Source organism: Mustela nivalis, assembly GCF_964662115.1.
Source record: "Mustela nivalis genome assembly, chromosome: 7".
NCBI classification, from domain to species: domain Eukaryota; kingdom Metazoa; phylum Chordata; class Mammalia; order Carnivora; family Mustelidae; genus Mustela; species Mustela nivalis.
The window spans coordinates 107,674,123-107,696,296 of NC_139026.1; the positions used below are offsets into that span (position 1 = coordinate 107,674,123).

General features: G+C 55.9%; 2 protein-coding genes across 7 annotated transcripts in view; one reads left to right on the plus strand and one right to left on the minus strand.

Annotated features, from left to right (window-relative positions):
• Nucleotides 1-6,660, plus strand: part of DDX11 (DEAD/H-box helicase 11) — a 36,748-nt gene extending 30,088 nt beyond the window's left edge. For 2 of the 3 annotated variants that reach the window (XM_082738050.1, XM_082738051.1), the window contains exons 20-28: nt 2,546-2,618; nt 2,971-3,074; nt 3,734-3,883; nt 4,159-4,227; nt 4,331-4,431; nt 4,835-4,919; nt 5,252-5,330; nt 5,464-5,618; nt 5,699-6,660. In XM_082738050.1, coding sequence (XP_082594176.1) covers nt 2,546-2,618; nt 2,971-3,074; nt 3,734-3,883; nt 4,159-4,227; nt 4,331-4,431; nt 4,835-4,919; nt 5,252-5,330; nt 5,464-5,618; nt 5,699-5,728 — 846 coding nt within the window. In that variant the 3' untranslated portion in view covers nt 5,729-6,660. Of the gene's footprint in view, nt 1-2,545; nt 2,619-2,970; nt 3,075-3,733; nt 3,884-4,158; nt 4,228-4,330; nt 4,432-4,813; nt 4,920-5,251; nt 5,331-5,463; nt 5,619-5,698 lie in introns of all 3 variants that reach the window. The other variant, XM_082738049.1, reaches the window with a different exon arrangement.
• A 3-nt stretch (nt 6,661-6,663) lies between these two features.
• WASHC1 (WASH complex subunit 1) lies at nt 6,664-21,694 on the minus strand. Of its 4 annotated transcripts, XM_082738106.1 has the most exons (12): nt 21,568-21,582; nt 20,874-21,028; nt 17,900-18,053; nt 10,845-10,956; nt 10,499-10,645; nt 10,203-10,339; nt 9,866-10,001; nt 9,469-9,670; nt 9,211-9,378; nt 8,299-8,457; nt 7,244-7,312; nt 6,664-7,084 (listed from the first exon to the last, which is right to left on the minus strand). In XM_082738106.1, the coding sequence occupies exons 3-12, from the start codon at nt 18,046-18,048 to the stop codon at nt 6,945-6,947; spliced, it is 1,419 nt and encodes a 472-aa protein (XP_082594232.1). In that variant the 5' UTR covers nt 18,049-18,053; nt 20,874-21,028; nt 21,568-21,582; the 3' UTR covers nt 6,664-6,944. The 4 variants fall into 4 exon arrangements, with proteins under 4 accessions (XP_082594232.1, XP_082594230.1, XP_082594231.1 ...); XM_082738104.1 differs by lacking the exon at nt 20,874-21,028 and having other exon boundaries at nt 21,568-21,694; XM_082738105.1 differs by lacking the exon at nt 21,568-21,582 and having other exon boundaries at nt 20,874-21,534.
• Between the last annotated feature and the right edge of the window lie 480 nt (nt 21,695-22,174).

Consider the following 22,174-nt stretch of genomic DNA (forward strand, 5'->3'; position numbering starts at 1 on the left):
AGCAGGCTGAGCAGTGCCCACCAGGTGGCATTGCTGTACGGTCTCAGGCCTGGGCCTTTAGCCCGGGGCCATGGGTGGGCGAGGGTGTAAGGGCACTGCTGCGCATTTGGTGCTTCTGGAGCCACAGGACCACATTTCTCCCAGAGACAGCTGTTCTGGAATCGCAGGCCCCCATCCAGTGCCTAAGTGCCGTGCCTTTCTTGGACCCACCAGGGATACCACCTTCCCTCTCTTAGAAATTCACACACACACACACACACACACACACACAAGTATTTTGCTTTCATTGTAGAAAGCAGAGACCAGCAAAAGCAGGGGGAAAAAAAAGATGATAATTCCACCACCAAAAGATTTGTTTTAGTGTATATCATTATAGTAGTCTTTGTGTGTAATTTTTACAAATACACATACATGTTTTAAAAACAAAATTCTCCATCTCTACATGCTGTTGCTACGATTCGGATTTCTCAGCCAGCAACAGAATGTCATAAACATTTTTCCTTGTCAGTAGTGTGCATTTATCCCACCACGCTCCGGCTCTACTCTGTTATGTGAATATGTTATATTTTGTAGAACCACTCTTCTTTTGTTAGGTATTTGGGTGATTTCCAGTTTTTCTCTGTTTTAAGCAACATGAAGGCACAGAGGACCACATCTCTGCACAGCGGTTCTGTCCCCAGGGTATGCGTGGCGCGGGACTGAGCCAGTGGAAGGGTCCTCAGTGCCCGCACACTCTGGTCCCTCTCTTCTGCCACTGGAACCACTCCTGCCCCTTTGTTAGTTTTCCATTTTTCTTGTGTATAGACTCAGATTTTTGTTAACAAATTAAAATCATCTCTAGTCCTTGTTGCTTTTGATGCTCAGGTGCTTCAGGCTCGGCCCCTCAGAGCCCCCACATGCTGCCCTTGGTCCTTGACAAGGCCCTTATTGGCCTTGGGATGCTTTCTTGCTTTTTGGCACGACAGAATTCAGAATGTCCCGGGCCACCTTTCTTTGCCCCAGATCTGGAATCCTTCATTTCTCCAAGTAACCTGGCTTCCTTATTTGGGGATTGGTATGTGGAAACCAGCATCCGGGTGCGGTGGGTGTTGGTCGTGCTCCTGGATTGTAATTGCTTTTCTGTAGACAGACTGGGGAAGATAGCTTTAAAAAATCATGAGTATTTCTAAATGAAAATCCATGAATTTGTTTGACCTTACACTGTATATCTTTTTTCTTGAGCTGAACATTTGGTTTCTTACTATGTTTGTTCTATCTTATTACTTACTTGCACTCTTACTTACTTACTTACTACTTACTTGCACAGGAGACCTCAAATACTTTCCTATACTACTGATAGTCTAACAGTAAACTAGTGATTGAAATTTAATTTCTTTGCGTTTATTTTTGCTCTGAGAGTGTACCCACTAAGGATGTCTGCTCACTAAGGATTTGAAGTCACTGGAATTCAGGCTCCTTGTGTGCTTCTGTTGTGACTGTGACAGAGGGTCCTCTTTACTGCCGTCTGTTTTCAATTTTAGCGTTTGCTTTTTAATTTTTTAATTTTTGATTTAATATGTTTTTAAAATATGTAAACACCTATATGGTTCAGAAGTCAAAACTGTCTGGAAGGTGCCTTCAGAAAGTCCCACTTTTGCGTGTCTGCAGGCTGCTGTCTGTGCCCAGAGGCAGTCACTTTTACGACTACGGGTCTGTCCTTGCCTGCTTTCATTGCATTTCTCTGCAGAACTGAGCAAATACATGTACTCACTTCTCTCTCTCCCTGTTCTTCTGTCAGTGGCTGCGGCGCCAGTGTTGTGGCGCTCATGCCGTTTGGAGGCCGTTGCGGTGTGTGTCCTACCTGCCGGCGGGCGCTCTACCCTGCAAGGGTGTGGTGAGCGCATGCGCTGGGCTCTCCCGAAGGGCAGTTGTACGCTCAGAGATCACATGCAGGAGTATCCCTGCGCAGGTGTTGGCTTGTGGAGCTGTACCTTCAGGGGGCACCCCTAGGTGGGGGGCACTGCCAGGCTAAAAAGTAAAAAATACATCCAGCTTACAAAATACTGTCCAGGAAACACGGAGGGGTCACGCCTTAGGATTCTTGCCAATTCAGTAGGTGAAAATCCAGAGTGCTTTAAAATTACAAACGAATATGTCTGCCCCACCCCTCCAACCCCCAGAGGTCCTTCTCCGGTAGTTGAGGCTGGGACCTGGACGTGTGGATTTTGCTTGAATTCCCACAGGTGCTCTCGGTTGCCTAGTCAGGGTTGAGAAGCACTGTGCCCAGCTCACCAGATTTCCCGTGCTGTTCCTACAGGCTCACTGAAACTATCCAACACTGGGTTATTGTTATTTATTTATTTATTTATTTTTGCCCATTGATTATCTGCCTTACCTTTTACCTCTTTTTTCCTGTTCTTATGTACATACTGTGCCAGGCCAGACTTTCGTCTTCCCCAAAGTGCAGCGCGCTCGCTCTCCCTCCCTGCCAGGGCCCCCTGCCTGCTTAGGGCTACGGTCCCCGGCCCTCTCGGGGATCACAGAGCCCTGCTGTTGTGGTCTGCAGGTGTCTGACTTCCGGGAGCAGCTGCTGGCCTGTGCTGGGGTGGAAGCTGAGCGAGTGGTGGAGTTTTCCTGTGGTGAGAATCCCTGTCCAGGGTGGAATGGGCCACGGGTCACTCTCCGGCCCCTTGTCGTGGTTTGACCCTGTGCTCTCATCCGGCCCCAGGGGCTGAGGAGCCTGTGAGATGGGAGCTCAGTCCTTTGCCAGCTCTCGCGTGGGCTCACACCTCTCTGCTCCCGCACGGTGGCCTCCTCCACCACCGTGGGGAGGTCTGAGTACCACCCACTTGTGCTGCGGGAGCAGGCGTGTGGGCGAGTGTGGGAACTGCTCTTCTGGCATGGAGACCGGAATGGGGAACACGCTTTCCAGGCCCTGCCTTACAGACTTGTCAGCCCCTTGTTTTCAGCCCCTCCCTGGGGTCTCTGCAGGTCATGTGATCCCACCAGACAATATCTTGCCCCTGGTCATCTGCAGCGGCCCCTCCAGCCAGAAGCTGGAGTTCACATACCAGAAGAGAGAGCTGCCACAGATGGTTAGTACCAGCCCGCTCACCTTACCACCGCCTTCGCCAGGGCAGGAGAGATTTCTGGGGTGCTGGGCACCCTGGCCTGCACTTTTAGTGTTCAGGTGTTAGGGAGATTAGTGCTGGGGTCTTCCACATGGAGGCGGCCCAGGCTGGATAGTGTCCCATCTGCATGCTCCTTGGGAGGTCTGAGCTCCCCCGTCCCCTCACCGCTTCGACCATTAAATAATGTTTTCTTAGAACCTTGGGCCGTTCCTTCAGGATGAACCTGAGGAAAATCTGCTTGTTTCCTTTGGTTCTTTTGCCATTTGGTTTTATCGCTCCCTGCCCTGTGCAGGAACATGGGGCTTGCGGCCTGTCGTGAGAGGCACACATGGGGTTTTCAGTGTCCGATTTGTTGTAATGGAACTTGTCCCCAGTGGCCTGTAGGCATCAGGAGTTGAGCAGGGAGGCTTCGCATGCTAGCCAGTTTTAGCTCCGGTGCGCTAGCATCATGATGTGTGTGGGAGGGGGGCGAGGGAGGGGGCGCTTCCGGCCACAGGTCTCCCCCATGACTGCAGTCACACTTGGATCTCTGTATGTGGTTTTGAGTCTCAAAGTCAGGAAGTGCTGTTTGGATATGGCCTCAGGAATGACTCCAGGGAGGGCTGTCTATCTTCCTTCCTTAGATGGAGGAGACTGGTCGCATTCTCTGTAACCTGTGCACTGTGGTCCCTGGAGGGGTGGTCTGTTTCTTCCCCTCCTATGAGTACCAACGCCAGGTCTATGCCCACTGGGATAAGAGTGGGCTGCTCGCCCGCCTGGCTGTCAGGAAAAAGGTGAGTGACTTCTCAGCTAAAACTCCCACTTATTAGGACAGTGGCACCAAGAGTTCCTGCTAGGATTTCTCATGCATGTCAGAGAACTGTCTGGACTTCGGCTGGCTCCTTACTCCCCCCACTTGGAACCCCTGATCACCTCTGGAGGATTTCCCTAGAACTCTTTGACTCTGGGGGCCTCTCCAGTTCCCAGTCTGGAAAACATAAAGGCCACGAGCTGACCTGGGGCCCATGCATTCTGAAACCCTTTCCTGAGAGACATTGTTTTCCTTCAGATATTTCAGGAACCCAAGAAAGCAAACCAGGTGGAACAGGTGCTGGCAGAGTATTCCAGGTGCATTAAGGTGAGAAGTGTAACTCTGAGGCCTTGGGTCCAGAGAACAGCTGGCAGCATTTTGGGTGGCCTTCAAGCTTTGGCTGTACAACCTGGACTGGTATTTCCCGCAGTGTTGTGACCAGGCGGGAGGCACGGTGACAGGTGCTCTGCTCCTCTCTGTGGTTGGAGGAAAGATGAGTGAAGGTATTAACTTCTCTGACAACCTTGGCCGGTAAGTTGTGGGCCTCTCATCTCTGGGCTCTGCTGTGCTCCCCCTTCACTCCACGAATGGCCAGGTCCCTGCCTGCAAGCTGATGCCAGCAGGAGTCTGCACCCTGGGCTGGCTGCTTAGGTCACTCAGCTCTGTGGGGAGGTAACTTTGGCCCTTTAGCTCCAGGTGGAAATTAGGCAGAGCATAGTTTTGTGGGGACTCCATTCATGTGGCCTGCACTGGGTCTCGGCCAAGCACACCTGTTCCCGGTGTGGAGGGAGGTAGAGGCAGCAAGCACAGCTTGAGGGGGGTGACAGAGCACTGGATGTAGCAGTTGATGACAGGAGGGTGAGGCCTGGCCCTTGGCAAACACACTGGGGGCCTGACTGTCCCTGCGCCACAGCCTCATGTTCCTCGGCCCTAGGTGTGTGGTTATGGTAGGCATGCCCTACCCAAACATCAGGTCACCAGAGCTGCAGGAGAAGATGGCCTACCTGGACCAGACCCTAGTGAGTATCTCCAGTGTCCCGAGGCTGGGAGGAGACGGCTTGGGAGGAGGTGCTGTTGCCCCTGGGGCTGCGATATTGGGGCTGCAGTGCTGTGCCTTCCCCACTGCCCCCCCGATGTGTGCCCTTGTCACCCGTCAGCTCCAGGGCGTGGACGCACCCTTTACCCTCTGGAGCCACTCTGCCATCTCCTCTGTGGCAGCTGCTGCTGGCCTCGTGCCCATGATGCCTGTTGCTCTTTCTCCCACGCTGAGCGGTGTCATTTTCTCAGAACAGAGTGGGGGGCGGGGGGAGGCAAGAAAATGCTGACAGGTGCTGTCCTCTGCCCTCCCCAGCCCAGAGGCCCAGGTCAGCCACCACCAGGGAAGGCTTTGGTGGAGAATCTGTGTATGAAGGCTGTCAACCAATCTATAGGTAGGCCTGGGACTGTTCCTGGCTCTTGGGATGCCTGGCAGGAGAATGGGGTGACAGGAAGGAGGGAACACGATAGAAATACACTGTGGGGGAGGCTAGTTTAGCGGAGAGCCCAACCTCTGTCCCCACCTAGGCAGGGCCATTAGGCACCAGAAGGATTTTGCCAGCATAGTGCTTCTGGATCAGCGGTATGCCCGCCCACCTATCCTGGGAAAGCTGCCAGCCTGGATCCGAGACCGTGTAGAGGTCAAAGCCACCTTTGGTCCTGCCTTTGCTGCTATGAGGAAGGTCAGTCCTGCCTTTCCCTCTCTCTGAGAGCCCCCCACCCCTGAGATCTCGTGCCTCACTGCTTTTCCCTGTCTCCCCAGTTTCATCGTGAGAAGTCTGTCCCTTCCTGATGGATGGCCCACCACTGCCCAGATGCCAGCTTCTTCCTTCCAGCTGCTCACGTGAAATGTTTGCCTCATGCCTGCTTTGTGGGGATTCAGGCTAAGAAGGTGAAGCCCAGCTGGAGACCAGACCAGCCCCTTTCTTGAATCAGTGGGCTGCCAGGACTAGGCACAGGTGGAAAAGCCAGTAAGAGAACATCAGGTCAATCCTGAAGAAACCGTGGATCCTGGCCATCCTGGGACCCATCCCAGGGCAGTCTGGCTCCCTGGAATTGAATGTCCATTCACCATGGTCCAGAGTCCAGCTCTCTGCCCTGCTTTGTGGCCAGTCTTCCACTGCAGCATCTCTGTCCTCCCTTTGGTGTCCATTCTCTCACAGGTGAGGTGGAACATGCCCTCTAGGCTTTCCCTTTTCTGGCTACAATTTGTTGTTCTAGACCTTCACCTTCTTTTCAAAACGAAGAATATTCCCCACTTCCAGCCCCAGGTCCCTGGAGTCCATAGGGCTCCTTCTGCCCAGGGCCCTCTGACCACCTCAATCCTACCACCTTTCTCGGTGTTACGAAGAACTGGGAAGAGCCGTGTGCCGACTCCCCCAACTGCTGGTCTCTCTCTTCCCCAACCAGTACTGGCCCCTAACCTGTCCCACCGCATGTCTAGCTCCCTTGGCCTGGCTCCACGTCCTCCTCCTACGTCAGTGGCACCTCCGAGACATTTTTCCCTGTGTGAAAATCTCCTTCCCTCCATCTGCAACAGCCAGCCCTGTTGACAGCACCTCTCTGCTGTTCCTGACCCAGAGGAAGGGCCCTCAGTTCACCCAGTGCTCTGCCCCCACCCAATGCCTGAGCCCAGGGGGAGAGGGAGGACAGGTGCCAGCTCGGAGGAGACACTCGCCCCCTGCACAGCCAGGGTTCCTTAAGTAAAAGCGCGCTCTTGCTTTATGCTCGGTTCCCGCGTGACACTGCTTTATTGATGCACGTACTCACTTCAGTCTGTGGATGGAGGAGAGCACAAGGGCTCCCCGCTCCCAGCCACTTGGCCTCAGAAGCTGGCTACCTCACTCCTTGAAGAAGGTCCAGGTGCAGGTCTGGGACAGTCCTCCATGGTCCCTGTTCCTCCATGGGTAGCAGGGGTCGAGAGACCCACAGGCCAGGCATCTCATCCTGGTTGTGTCCATGTGAGGGTGAGACCTAAATCTGGGTCTCGGTGGGGAAGGAGTGAGCCTCTAGGATTCCCAGTCGTCCTCATCCTCTTCTCCAGGTGGCTGCTGTGGGGGAGGCAGAGGTGGGATGGAGTCTGACATTCGGGCAAAGGCTCCTCCTGGCCCCTCGCTGGCCCCTGTCGCGGGTCCTTTCCCAGAGATACCTGGGAGGGCAGAGATGGAGGTTGAGCGAGTTAGTTTGGGACACCGGTTCACCCAGCCACTGGAGACTTAAAAAGCAGAAGAAAAAAGCAGAATGTGCAGGATACAAAACATCCTGAGATTCGCAGCCCAGGGAAGGCAGCCAGGCTCCGTTGTCCTACCTTTACGCCGCATGACCAGCTTGTTAAAGAGATCCGACATCAGGTCCCCACCTTGGCTTGTGGCTCTCACTGTAGCAGGAAGAAGTCCCAGGTCAAGAAGGATGAGGGGACCAAGGAAAAATCTGCCCCTGGGGTGATCTTTTCAGGGCTGGTCCTCTTTTCTGCTCACTCTCCACACCTGCCAGCCCCGCCCCCCAGCCACAGCATCACTGCCAGGTCCCAGAGCTGCAGGCGGTCACGGGAGCCAGCATCGGAGCACTATTAAACTGGCAGAGCTGCCCTGTGAGACAAAGTGGGCAAGGAGGAGGGGCCCCACAGTACGGGCAAGGAAACTGACCCAGAGAGGTTGTTGGGCAGTTTGCCTGAAGTCACAGCACAAATCTCAGAAATCTAGCTCGAACTCAAGCTCAGGACTCAAAGGCACTGCGGCTTTGGCTCCGGGTGTTCTTTTCTTTTAAAACTTTATTTATGTGACAGCCAGAGAGCACAAGCAGAGGGAATGGCAGAGGGAGAGGGAAAAGCAAGCTCTGCACTAGGGAGAGAACCTGATGCGGGGCTTGATTCCAGCATCCTGGATCATGACCTGAGCCGAAGGCAGATGCTTAACCATCTGAGCCCCCCAGGCGCCTCAGGGCCTGAATGTTCTGTTCGAGCTACACTCAGGATGCAGGGCATGGAATGTGCGGCCTCGAGAGGCTTGGAGAGGCAGGACTGCGCTATCCCTCCAGGTCTGTAGTCCCTACAGCAACTTGGGTTCCCAACCATGTCCTAAGACAGCTCCTGGCAGAATCTGAGCTGGGGGAGGCTTTGGCTCCTGAGTTTAGAGAGGAAGGTTCTAAGCGGGCTACAAAACCAGGAAGGAACTCACAGCTTAGGCAGGAAGGGTGGGAATGTTAGGGACGGCTGCCCAGGGCTTCCCACAGAGGAGGGGAAAGCATGGGGCAGGTGGGCTGGGTGCTGCTCCTCTGACCACTTGGGAGTCTGGTGGGGGCTACAAGAGAAGGTGGCCCTTTACTGAGAGCCCCCCTACCAGAGTGGGCTGAGGATCCTCTCACCTTGCTCCTGCTCCTTCTGTTTCTTCTTCTCCAGCTTGCGCTCCTTGACACTGCGGAGCTTGGCCTTGCCGATGCCCCCAGCCTGGCGGATGGACTCCAGCAGAGTGGCCCGGCCACTGGAGGGGTCAACCACTTCCTTGGGAGCTCCCTGGACTGCAGCTTGTGGGGGGGGGGGCAGGGTGTGAGGAAGAGGGCTCCTCAGGCAGGCCATGCTGCAGGACAGCCTTGCCCAGCCTGAGGTTCTGAGGGTCCAGGGACTTCCCCTTGAGCCTGGCTGTGGGTCTTTCCTTTTGAAAGAGGAAGCCAGTGAGTGAGTCTGAGCTCTGGGAGACCGTGTGCAGCCTGGATGCTGTTTGCATCTGCTTGAGCTCAGCCAGTCCTATGTCCAGGCACCCCTGGTCCCTCTCCTAATGCCACCTAGTTTAGGGGCCATTGCAGAGGTGGACTGTGGGAATCTACTGATGGAGACAGTGTCTGAACTTGACACATGAGCCAACATGGGGTTTCTGTGCCACCTTTGGGTGCTGGAGATAGGTGGGGAGATGTCCTGCTAAAACTGAAATCCTGCCATTTACATATATGAGTACTTTGTTGCTGAGGCCTTCTACTGTTTCCAGTAGCTGCCCCTTTCCCACTGGTGTAATTGGAAATGGGGGACAACGGCTCTACCTGTCCACGTCCAGGCTCCCTCTATTCTGGAGATAAGAATTCTGGGGGGCTACAGAGTTTGAAAGCCACTATTTCATGAACCCAGGGGAACAAGATTTTGAAAACAGAACTATTCTGAAGGTCTAGAATTTATGGTCCTATAAACCTACAGGAAACCCTCCCGGGATCCAGAAATTCGAGGCATCCTCAAAGAGCACACGCCCCCTCGCCCTGACCCTCCACATACCCCAGTGCTGCTCTTACTTAAAGGAGTCATGCCACCACTGCTGTCCTCCTCCCTGGCACCTTGGACCGGGGAGGCCATGGGCTGCGGCGGGGGTGGGGGAGCGTTGACCAGCACAGCCGGAGCTGGGGGAGGCGGTGGTGGTGGTGGCGGTGGGGGGGGTGCTGTTAGCACCCCATCTTCTGGGTCTGAAAGAGAAGTGTGGGAAAGTGTGAGGTGCCCAGGAATGCAAGTGGCCAAGTAAGGGGGTTCTTGCCCAACTGCTGCTCTCTGCTCACCCGGCTTGAAAGTCTCAGCCACCTCTGTGTGGAAGGTGGGCAGCTCTGGAATGGTGCCAGGGGCGGAGGGGGCGATGCCGGGGCCCAGGTCAGCGCTGTACATGAGGTCATCGGCGATGCCTGGCAGGTCAGGCAGGTAGGACGGCACATCAATCTCAGGCACTTGGCCCAGGTCAGGCACATAGAAGTAGTTCTCTGGAACCTGCAGGATTAGGTGGGGGCACAAGCGGGGGCTGAAGGGGGCTTGGGCCCTGCAGTTAGACCCTGGGGCAGTCAGCAGGGCCTAGTGCATACCCATGGACAGCAGGGTGGGAGCAGGGGCTCAACAGACCGCTCACCTAGAGGACGCCACCAGGCTTTCTTGTCCCCCCTCCCCGGCGGGCAGCATGGGCTCTACCTGCTGCTCCAGCTGCTCCCTCTTGCTGATGGACAAAGGGGCATCGAACAGCTTCTCCTCGGTTTCTGCCCCCAACATCACGTGGGTCTTTGTTACAGCACCAGCCAGGGGGTCCAGAAAGACATACTTTTTGTACCTACAGAGGTGGAAGGGATGTCGGGCAGCCCATGGTCTGCTCGAGGCCCAGGGCCCTGACCCAGCTTTCCTACTTCATCCAGGCCAGTTAGTCTATATTGTGGACGCCGACACCTCAAAAGAGCAATCAGACTGCTGGGGCCCCCACAAAGCCAGGCCAGGCCACCCAGCCACCCTCCCAGGGCCCCACTGTGTGCCGTACAGGTTCTCAGTAGTGTTGAACAGCAGCAAGGAGCTGACGGAGCTGATGTTGCTGGGAAGGCCCCCAAGCCCCTCCTCGGCCTCATCCTCAGGCTCAGGCTTGGTGTTCACACATACAGGGAAGTATTTCAGCTTCTCCTGGCAGGGGCAGTAGCGCAAGGTTGGTGGGCTTCGGGACTGGGCCAAAGTGACCACCCATCCCAGACCTAGTCTTCTCGGGGAATAGAGCCCTCGGTTCCTCCCCAACACCCAGGGCCACCTCTGATCACCCCCTGTAAGTGTGTGAGCCCCTCAGACCTGCAGAGCCCACTCGTCCAGGGGGCGGTGCTTGCTTTGGATCCTGTGGCGGGGGCGTCTCTGTAGGCCAGGGTCCTGAGCACCCGTGAAGATGGACCCGTACTCCTGTAGGCGCTCTGGAGCTGGGTACTTGGCACTGGAGAACACCTGGGGACACAGGGAGTCCGAGATGCTCCAGAGAGTCTGGGGGGGTGGCAATTTGAACTAGAAAGCTTGAGCAATTTGAACTAGAAAGCTGGGCAAGGCGGGCAGAGACCTAGGCAACTTCAGGAGCATAGGGAGGGAACAGGGATGGGTTTTCTGGGACTGCCTGCCAGCCAGGGGGACTCAGGGTCACATGGTCTACCTTGATTGCCTTCTTGCTGCCCTTGATCTTCTCAATCTTGGCCTGGGCCAAGGAGACCCTCTCCCCAATGGCCTGCAGCTGCCTCCGGCTGAGCTCTACTCGCTGAGAGATTCTGCCATGGGGGGAAAAAAAGAAACTCAGTGGCTGAGGGCTGCTCCCCAAGCCCCTGTAGTCTCCTGCACCCCTGCTTCTATCTGCAGACTGCAAAGGCAAGGGCTTCCACAGGGGCCCTTAAAATACAGTGTTACCTGCTTGTCACAGCTGACCTTTAACTGTCCAGGTGACCTCCGCATAGATCTCTACTCTGAAGGGTCTAGATGAACTCTACTGAGTTCTTGGAGCTCTGGGTACGAATGGGCAATCACCCTGGCCCCAGGGTGGTGCCTGGACTTGCCATCTGTCAGGGACAGGGCCCCTGCCTCCAGGAATTTACAGCCTCAAGCAGGGGCAAGCGGAGAGAAAATAGTCATGATTCCTGTACAAAACTGCCTATTTCCAGATGAGACTCGAGCTCCCAAGGAGGAGGGAGGGTGGGCAAAGCTGGGTCTAAATCAAGTCCCAGACCCACTCACGTGGAACTGCCCTGACACACAATAAACGGTTCCTGTGGATAAAGTCCTCACCATGGTTCCTGTGTGTGGTCAGAGCTCGCTCAGAGGCTTCCACCCACCATTCCTGGCGCATCGGGCTCCAGGGACTCCAAGGCCCTGAACAGGCCAAACATGTTCCCGTGTGGCCTCTGCACCGAATGGAGTGCTGTCCCTGCAGACAGCCCCGGGACTGGCTTCTTTGCTTCACACTCCTCACTGAAGACTTCCTGACCACTGCCTCTATAAATGCACCTGTCACTTTCCAATCCCCCCTTTCATGGGGAGCCACTTGACATGCATCTATCACCTATCTGCTCTCCAAGGGGGAGATGGCTGGGCTTTGTTCCCTACTGTCTTCCCAGCACTGACACCTGGAGAGCTCCATGAGTGACTAACACCCATGCGCCCTCAACGCAGATGCTCAGGAGCCTCACTTTCGCTGTCCCTGTTCCTGAGCAACGGCCAGGCTCTTCTCCCTGCGGAGTGGACTGGGTGAACAGGGGCCAGGGTATCCTCTTCCCAGCTGCTCCCCCACCTGCAAAAATACCAGTTCCTGCCCATGACCTCCACGCCTCACATTCAGAGAGGGTGCGTGTCGGCACCCACCTGGCCAGAGGGAGCATACAGGTGAGAAAGGCAGGACTGCCAGCGCCAGTTTACCAGGAAAGAGCAGAGGCCACAGTGATGGCAGGGGGGCCCCCACGGTCTCTGGGGTCACAGAACACCAGGATTTCTTTAAAGGTCAAAGCCCTGGACCCATCTTCCTAAATCAAACCCCACCAACTCTAGAGGATTCTGGCCCCCCAGAGAACCTGCCAGATCAGCCAATTTCACAGCCCAGGGGTCTTGGCTCCCTGCAGTCTCCCTGCTTATTCCTGGCCCCTTATGTACAGGGGCTCACTGAGGCGGGGGGCTGGGGTACAAGCAGGCACGCAAAGCTGCTTAGTCAGGGCTGAGTGGGTGGCGAAGGAGACAGAGGACTGAGGGCAGAGCTGCCTTCCAGTGAGAGGACGAAGAACCACCAGACTTGCATGAGCTCCATCTCTTCTGACAGGAAGAAGGGTTTGTGTCTGCTGAGAAAGGGTACTTGTGCGCAAGTCACCTCCTCCAGCTCCCAGCCCAGCCATCCTGCCCAGGGTGCGGAAGCCACCTCAGTGGTTATATGACAGCTCGGCCTGAAGTCCACATGGAGAGTGGGAGGGACAGCAGAACTGGAGAGGGACAAAGGACATTTTGTTCTCGTTCTTCCACCAAGGAAAGAAGGGCTGATCTCTCTTAGTTGTGAACACAGAGCTTAACCATAAACCCTGGCAAACTTCCAGAATGGATTATTAAATCGAGGGTCTGTAAGCCCTGCGAAGAGAAAGAGGCAGCTCCCAGGGGTCAGCATTGTTCTAAATTCACAGCCTTTCTTTTTCTGACAGGGATATTAGACTGGTGTAGCAGGGGAAAACCTTAAACATAGTGCATCCTGAGTCAGCAACGATTCTGACAGCTTCTCACAAAACCCTGTGGACGAGATGGAGCTATGGGGGTTGGAACACATTTAGAAAAACTCAGAGCCAGATGAGGAACAGCGCCTGAAGTGCACTGCTGAGCAATGGACTGATTTTAGCTTTGCACGAAGTTCTCTGGCAGGGCCTTGTCCAGCTCATGCAACACTGGGTTAGTAAACTGGGGAGAGCAAATGGAGGAGGGTCAACATGGTCTGCATGGGGAATCAAGACTCACAAATCTCAAGAGTCCAGAAAGATGGACTGTAATCAGCAAGACGAAACTGACAAGGTGTAAGAAGGTGTAAGAAGTCCAGTGCACAAACGCAGAGGATGGAGGGTTAGCAGCAAGGCCTGATGTTTTGGTTAACTAGAGCTCAGTATGAGCTAAAAGTGTGTTAAGCAGCTTAAGAAGGAAACGGGATCTTGGCGCACACAGCTCCTTGTCCCTTCTCCCTTCTTTCAGTAAACAGGGGAGGGACATCCACTCTCTTGGGGGCACTAGAGAGGAAACAGACCCCAGATTAGTGAGCTAATCTGTGCTGGGCACCCACCTCTCTATAGCTGTGTCCCCTTTAAATCGGATCCACAATTTAAGAGAACTCTGAATTCCTTCTAGACTAACTATAGGTCTGTCTTAGTCACTGCTGTGTCCCTAGCACCTGGCACTGTGTCTGACACGTAACAAATACTGGGTGAAAGAAAAGTGACAAGTTCAAGAACGTCCAAAGGAGGGTGATGGCGAGGAGTGAGCTACTCACGTCCTGAGTGTTCTGGCAACAGGTGAGGTGACTTAGACAATACAGTAATTCTCTCCATATGTCAAAACTGTCACAAGTGCTGGCGGGTGGAAAGCCACTGCACTTATCCTGTTACACCCAAAGGCAGCATGAGGACCAGCGGGTGGAGTTACAAGGAACCAGCTCTCAGTTCTGCACAAGGAGAACTTTCTAGTAAACTTTCCTTCTAGGAGAGCTCTGCAAATCGGCTTCCTGCGGATGAGCATCCATCAGAAATGCTCCAAGGAAGGCTGCTGTGGGGGGCAGGGGAAAGCAGACAGGACTTCCAGGGTCATCCAAGAGCCTACCAGTCTAAGTAACGGCCCCCAGGCTGTCCAACCTCTCACAGTAGGAGCTGTGGTGCCAAGAACACAAAGCACGGGTGAAAGGGCTCTCACGAGGGGAGTGGCAGTGCCGAAGGTGGCAACAGGAAGGACCAGTAGGCCACATGCAGCTGGGACGGAAAGCCATGACTGATTAGCAGTGCCCTCCACGAGGGTTTGGGGGAGTAGTGGCAAGAGGGTGATCTGTTTGCCATTCCTAATCTACACTCGCTCACTCGGAGGTCTGCTTCATGGCAGGTCAGTTTCCAAGCTTATCACTAAAGCCAAGTCCCCAAAACCCCAGAGTGGTCTCTGTGGGTGTCAGGAATGGAACTGGCTCAGCCAGTCTGCTCAGAGCCCAGGACAGAGATGAACCAGGGAGCAGACATCTCCCAGGGACAGAAGCAGGTACGTTTACCATCTAATTCGAGGCAATTCAATGAACTGGCCTATGCCTTGGGCTTCTTCAGCTGCGACATGGGGCCAGTGACTTCTATAGCACGGAAGAATGAGCAGCGGTGTGCCATGTTCCCGCGCTAGCTGCTGAATCAGGTGTTAGTACCACCCACAAGGTTAGGAGGGATGAGGGGCTCCAGGTGCTCAGAGGAAAGCAAGAAGAGGCGGTGCTGAGCAGACATGGGGGAGGACGGTCCAGGCCCAGAAAACAGGCACTTCACAGGGAACACCATGAAGGCAGGGTGACGGGAAGCCACTCCTCCTCCCGGAGCACCACAGGGACCACCACTTGGGCTCCCGGGCCCCACCTCCCATGCTGACCCCCCAACCCCCTCACAGATGATTTCCGGCCACAGCCTCCCCACCCCCTGCAATCAGCACACCCTCACGCCTTCCCACCTGCCCACGGATGCTGCTGGGGAGGAGGGAGCACCAGCTGGTCCTCCTCTTGCAGGTCCTATCCCTTGGCATTGAGGACACTGAAAGCTCCTGTGTCACCACCTCCGCACCCCCCCAGCATGATTAGGAATGATCTGCTAATTATGCAGGCAGCTGACTGAGCTTCCTAACCTTGGGAGTCACCAGGTGCCAATCAGAGCCAGGAGAGGACAGGAGGAGGGAAGGGGGGCAGAGGAAAGAAGATGGGAAGGGAGAAAAGGGAGGGAGGGAAACCAGGAAAAGAAGGGAGAAAGGAGGGCTTGGAAAGACAAAGGAGAGGCAAGGGAAAAGCTTTGCAGAGAAAAGGAATCCTTCCCCAGGGCTGACGGGAAAGGCAAGAGATAGCACCCAAACTTCCACACACGGAAGCTGTCCAGCTCCTCTTCCCTCCGCCCCCCAACCCCCTCTGCCTCATCATCTAAGTCGTGCGAAGCAGGTGACAGGTGACGTCTCTGGGCGGCTATTTTGGGGCCTGGCTTTTCCCAGGTGAGGACAGGCAGACGCCCGGACAGGGGGAGGCACTTGTCATTCTCTTCAGGCTCCGCGCGGCGGCAGAGGAGGAAGGCCAGCTCGGAATGCTAATTTCCCATGAGCTCACCTATCTGCAGAACTGGGCCCAGGAGCCCCTGGGCTGAGGGGCCTGGGCCTGGGCCTGAGCCTGAAATAGGGAAGCGGTGAGGAGGAGACACAGATACCCACATGCCTCTTTACATGAGGTTTCAAGCAGGTGGAGTAAGCTTGAGGGGGAAGATGCCAGCCGGGGTCCCTTCCCCAGGACAAAAGCCCATGAAACATGAAAAGCCCACGGGGTGTGTGGATTGCTGCAGGCTGGAGGGTGGGAGGAGCAGGGGAATAAGGCTGGGTCTGGGCCTGCCCCACCCCCACTATCCCTGACCCCTCCCTTTCCTTCATCCTGTTCCCAACCTGTCATCATGTCCCCTCATTACTTCCTCTGAAATGTCTCTTCTCCAGCCCTCCCTGAGCTCCCCTGGACTGCAGCCTCACCCCTCCCATGCCTTGACTGCAACCAACAGTTCCTCGAAGCCCCTCCCTCCCCTCCTGGCCACTCTTGAGTGCTGCCTGCTCAGCCGTCTCTAAACCCTTCTGTGGCACCCTTCTCTGCTCCAGAGCCTCCCTCCAACGCCCAAATCAAGCACAAAGCCCTGTCCTGTTAGGGGAAGCCCCCACGGGCCCTAAGCGACTCATTCTAACAGCTCACTTGCCCCATCGTCCAGCCCCCTCCCTCAGCCCCAGCACATTCCCGCAGCACTGCAGAGCACAGAAAGCAGTGAGAGGCCCTGAGAGTCTGGCTCCCAAGGCATGCAATCAGAGGGGGGTAAGCAAGGCCCAGAGACCCAGAGAAAGCGGACTCTTCACACCCTGTTCCACAGTGCAGGAGCTGAATGTGGGCCAAGTAGCAATGTCTGCACCCCCAGTATAAAACGGCCTGTTCAGGCCAGCCTCCCCTGGGGAGCCCGGGATACACCATGCTCCCGTTCAGGCCTCTGATCCATTCGCACCCATTTCTAGACCCCAGCAGAGGCCCTGCACACCCATATTCCTACCCCTGCCTAACCACAACCTAGCCCTCCTACGGCCTTCAGGAGGCCTCCCCTGACCACATAGCAGGCATGCAGGTTTCCTCTCCAGCATCCACTTCTTCCTCACTCAAGCAGGGGCCCTCATTTCCTTTGGGGAACCCGCTGCTCCACAGGCTCAGGCCCTGCACTTCAGGTGGGGCTAAAGCCGGGGGAGTAATGCAGGTAACAGGGTCTAAGCCCATCAGTGTGTCATGGCCTCTGCCCCCGCAAGAGGCTCTGGGATAGACATGAGAACCCAGCCAGGCCAGTGTCCCTCTTTCCTATTGGACCTGATCGTTGAGTGCAGGAGCATCAGCCCTGCTGGAGGCCAAGGCCTTTCTGGGAATGCAGCCAACAGAGAAACAGCAAGCTGGGATGGAATGAAAGAAAAATTAGGTACTGACGACATCGGTTAAGCCCTGTGACTCCATATCCTGCTCCACGGACTGGTTACTATTTGCTTCAGCGGGTTTGGGGAGTTCTGATGCCTACTTATCGTCTCTTCTCTAGATCCCTAGAAGTTGACACGGTTCATGCTACACAGTGAAGAATCAATCCATCTCAACTTGGTGTTTCCCCCATTCTAGACTACAAGGTCCTCAGGACAGGAACCATCGTTGGGACCCCTCAGGGTCCAGCAGTTTTGGCCCAGGGTGGGAGGTCAGTGGGGTGACCAGGCACCAGGCTCCCGAAAGGCACCCTAAGCTCCCTGGACCACGCCAAGGCTCCCAGGAGATAGATTTCCTGCCCTTTCCTCATTCCATCCCTGGGCACAGGGACATGAAACTGTCTACAGGTGCCAAATGCCAGGAAAGTAAAGGCCAGTGTGCTAAAGCTCCAGTGCCCCCCATGGAGAAAGGCAAGCATACAATCACAATCCTGGTGAGAAAACACAAATGTTTCTGACGGGTTTGCTTTTTGCCTCTATTTTGGTCGCTGGGCAGGGGGTATCTATCATCTGGGACTGATGGCTCTTTTTCTTTTTTTTTTTTAAATATTTTATTTATTTATTTGTCAGAGAGAGAGTGAATGAGAGTGAGCACAGGCAGACAGAGTGGAAGGAAGAGTCAGAGGGAGAAGCAGGCTCCCTGCGGAGCAAGGAGCCCGATGTGGGACTCGATCCCAGGATCAGGATGCTGGGATCATGACCTGAGCCAAAGGCAGCCGCTTAACCAACTGAGCCACCCAGGCGTCCCGGACTGATGGCTCTTAAAGGCCCGTGTCCTCTTGCTAATGTAGTCCCTGGGCATAGTTAGCACAGACATAAGCGCAGAAAGGGCACATTTCCGAAACTACTGATAGCAAGTTCACGGAGGAGGAGCAGAAGGGCTGCTCCCGGAGGGCGCATGCTGACTGCCCAGCCCTCAGTCAGGTGTGGGTGAGTGGCAGCACCCACCTGCTGAAGATGTCTCCAGAGACCTTCTGAAGGTACTGCAGGGCATCGGCCACCTGCTGGATGGCCTCCTCCCGCCGCAGGTCTGGCTGGATGAGGGGCACGGCGTAGGTCTGCCCTGCCAACGAGTGCTGGGTCCTCGTGGGAGTCATGGTGCCTATGGGTGGGAACCAGAGCATGAGGGACTAAGTGCCAGGAGGACAGAGCCCAGCCCCCAACCTAAGCACCCCCCCCAACCCACCCACCCCCTCCTGCAACTGTTAGCTGTAGAACTGTTTGCTGTAGGTCCCACCTCTGGAGGTGGGGAGTGGGGGACAGAGCAATGGGTGGGAGGCCAGGAGCTCCCTGGAGCTGGTCCTCTGTTGATGCTTGTTGCATCAATGAGGGAGGGCCAGTGGTAATGACAACAAAGACCAGAGAGAAGCAGTCAGAAGTGCACTGCTCTGCTAGGCACCCTTTCCATCCATTATGTCATTTCTACCTCCCAAGCCTAGACGAAGAAGAAAGAAACCATGGCTGCAGAGTGAAAAAGAGGTTGGAGCAGAGGGATGGATTGAGGGGTGGGGGGCGGAGAATGTCTGTGTCAACTGCCAAATGATACCCAGGTCTGGAAAAGCACAGGAAATACAGACTCCTGGGTTCTTTTCACTCTGGCCCCGAGGAACTCAAGACCTGTTCCTGAGACAGGACAGGTAGTGGCTGGTGACTGGGCTCTGCTCCCCCAGGCTACAGCTAAGGGGGGCCAGGAGGAAGGAGGGGCATGGGAGGGTGGGGGACAAGGAGGAAAAACACTCCTTCCAATTGCAGGATGAGGGCAGAGTCTATTTATACTGGGTTTAATTAACTCCGCTCCCTGGTGCCATTAAAGCAGCAATCATGCTGCACACGGCACTGATTTGATCTGCAAGAGATGTACCAGGCAGAATATTAAGGCTCCGGGCCCCTATAAATAGGCCTAATCACAGCCCCTCAGTAGAAGACGGTGAGGAAGACATTAATCAGAGCTGGCACTGTGCTACAGACCTTTTCTCTCTGGCCCCATGTTGGGGCCCCTGAGTGCAACACAGATGGAGGTGGGGCAGGGTAAGTGTAACAGGGAGGGCTGAGGAGGCCTCACGGGGGCTTAAAGAATGGTTTGACTTGGGGTAAGTCGCTTGCCTTCTCTGAATCTCTGATTTTTCCCATTTCCCATTTTGCAGTCTTGAGCATGGCACCACTCTCCAAGAAGTGGTTCTTCACACCATCTTCTCCAAGCTGGAGCTTACTCCTTTGCTCCCTCTTCTGGCTTCCCCAGCCCTTCCTTCTTCCGGGGCTTGTTCCTCCTACCAGCCCTCCGGGTCTGCTCTTCAACTTCTTCTTGGGCAGTGACATCCTCAGTCAGACCTGAAGCTGCCTAGCATCCTCTTCTGGGCTGGAGAGTCCCTCCTCACTTCCCCACTTCTCTTCCCTCCTATCACATGACCCAAGTGGGGCCAGCTGATGCCGAAGCCAGGAACCTAACCCTCTGAGACCACTGCACTCCTTTAAAGAAGCCCCCCCCATTTATATTCATATTGATGCAAACTTGCTGGCCTTTCTAACCTAATTCTGTACCTCGGTTTTCCTATCTGTAAGCTCAGGAGAGGGTAAAAGGTGGAGATACTTCTGTGCACATTTTGAGATAGTTCCTTGTAAATTACCCCAACTGTGTGTGTGTGTGTGTGTGTGTGTGCACAGGAGGGGGTCGTACGGGGACAAATCTCAACAAGGAAGTAGCAGGTCCACTCAAGAATTAAGAGACTGAGGGGTGCCTGGGTGGCTCAGTCAGTTGAGCATCTGCTTTTGGCTCAGCTCATGACCCCAGGGTCATGGGATCAAGCCCCACATCAGGGTCCCTGCTCAGTGGGGGGTCTGCTTCTCCCTCTCCCTCTGCCTGCAACTGCTCATTTATGCACATGCTCTCTCTCAAATAAAATCTTGAAAAAAGAAAAAGAACAAAGAGATTGAGTACTAATGGTTAGTTGTTTATTCATTCAGTCTCCAGACATCTTGGGATCAGCTACTAGGTGCCAGCCATGATGGCAACAAAGATGAGTAGGGCACTAGGATAGCCACAGAGACAGCCTCACAAACAAACACCACATGACAAGTGCTCTAATTCACAATACTAGTGGCTAGGGGAGAAGCCCCAAGGAAGGAGTGATCATCCCCGCAGAGGTTGGAGGAGTCAGCAAAAGGTTCTCCGTAGAAATGGCATTTCTCTACCAGGCCCAGCCAGGCACTGGGGAGAGGGCATTCCAGGTAGAAAGACTTGAACAAAGGTGTGTAGGGAAGGGCAAGTAAGTGGTGCTGAGTGATAAGGGTACAACTATCCTTGGGCCATTACCAGGAAAAAATTAAAAAGCCAGATTGTGATAAACACTGCATACCCCAGCAAGAAGTTGACTCCGAAGCCCTTACGAAGCCCTTACGCCCAAGCTGTCCAATATGCTAACCGCTAGCTGCACATGATCTGCTGGAGTGGAGGGTGGTGTAAGTGCAAAATGTAAACCAAATTTCAAAGACTTAGTAGGGAAAAAAAAAAATGTAGAATATCCCATTAAAATTTTTATATTGATTACAGGATGAAATGACCGTATTTTAGATACACAGAATTAAAGAACATCTATTACTAAATCGATTTCATCTGTTTGTTTGTTTTCTTAATATTTTACTTATTTATTTGAGAGAGCGCGCGCCAGAGCGAGCTCAGGCAAGTAGAGGAGCAGAGGGAGAGGGAGAAGCAGGCTCCCCACTGAGTAGGGAGCTCCACGCGGGACTCGATCCCACCGCTCTGGGATCATTACCTGAGGTGAGCGCAGACGTTTAACCGACTGAATCACCCAAGCTCCCCAATCTGATTCTTCTTACTTGTAAAATTACAACGTGGGGCTCACGCCGTATTTCTATTTGATGACACCACCTCACAGAATATGATAAAAACCATAAGACACCATACCCGCCTCTCAGTGCTGTTTAATCACAGAAGTGCACGGACTCCTTCCCGCAAACCATCCCCGGGCCCCCACTCCCAGGGCCCTCAGCCGCCCAGGTTAACAGCAAGGCCGGACGCAGTCAGGAAGCAAACGCGGGGAAAGCAGCGAGACAGGTCACCTAAAAGGGGCCGGGGAGGGAAGGGAGCTGCTGAAGGGGTCTCCGAGGACTCGGTCGAGCCCGCTTGCAGGGCCCAGGGGCCAGAGAGTGCAAAGACCCGTGAAGGTCACGGGACCGGCGGGCCGCGACGGGGAGGGCGGGCTGGAGCCCGGGCCCCGAGTCCCGCGGGCCGGCAGAGCCCTCCCCGCACCCCGGCCTCGGCCTCACGGCGCGGAGGAGAGCGGCTCCAGGGGTGCTGGTGAGCGGGGAGGGGCCCGTCAGACTCGGGGCAGAGGCTCGGCGCCGCTTCCGGGCGGGCGGCGCGGCGGGAGGGCAGCCGGGTCGCAGGCCTGTGCGGACGGCGGCCTCGGCCCGGCTCGGCGCCGGGCCTCCCAAGAGGAAGGAGAGCGGCGTATCCCAGGCCTCGCCGCCTGGCCCGGCCCTGCCCGGCCTCCCGGAGCCCCTCCCTGCCCGCCTCCACGCCGCGTCCCGCCCCTGCACGACCCCGCGCAGACCCGGGGTCCCCCGCGCCCTCCCCCGGCCCGCCGCCCGCACCTCACCTGCCCGCCGCCCGCCGCCCCGGCCGCCGCGCTTCCGCCGCGCGCGCTCCGCCGGGTCCTGGCGCCGCCGCTCGGCCTCTCGGGACGCTCGGCCCGCTGGCGGAGCTCTGCGCAGCCAGTGGCGGGCCCCCGCGCAGAACAGGCCGCCGCCCGCGTCCCCCCGCCGCACCCCTCGCGCGTGCTGCGGGGCGCCAGGTCGCCGGGAGCCCTCACTCCTCCCGACGCCCCGTCACCTCCCCGCCTTCCGCTCAGACCCGGCCGCGCGCTGCCCGCCCCCTTCGTCCGTCCGCCCCTCAGCGCCGCCCCCGCGCCGGACCCCGACCCGGGACGGGTCCTGGCCCCGCCCTCCCTCCGCGGGCTTGCGCCCGGCGGTCCCGGCTCGGCCTCCGGGGCGCACAGACGGACAGAAGGTAGAATGGTGGGTGTGCGGCGCCTGGGCTGGTGGTTTCGTGCGTACAGACTTTCGGTTTCTTTCTGCGGTTTCTCCCACCGCCTTGGACTCAGGCTCCCCTGAATCCTCTGCCCAACCAGGCTTCGGGCTGCATCGGCCAGCGGTAGCGAGAACCCTAGCAAGTCGCTATAGCCGGAATCCCCCGGCCTCTACGTC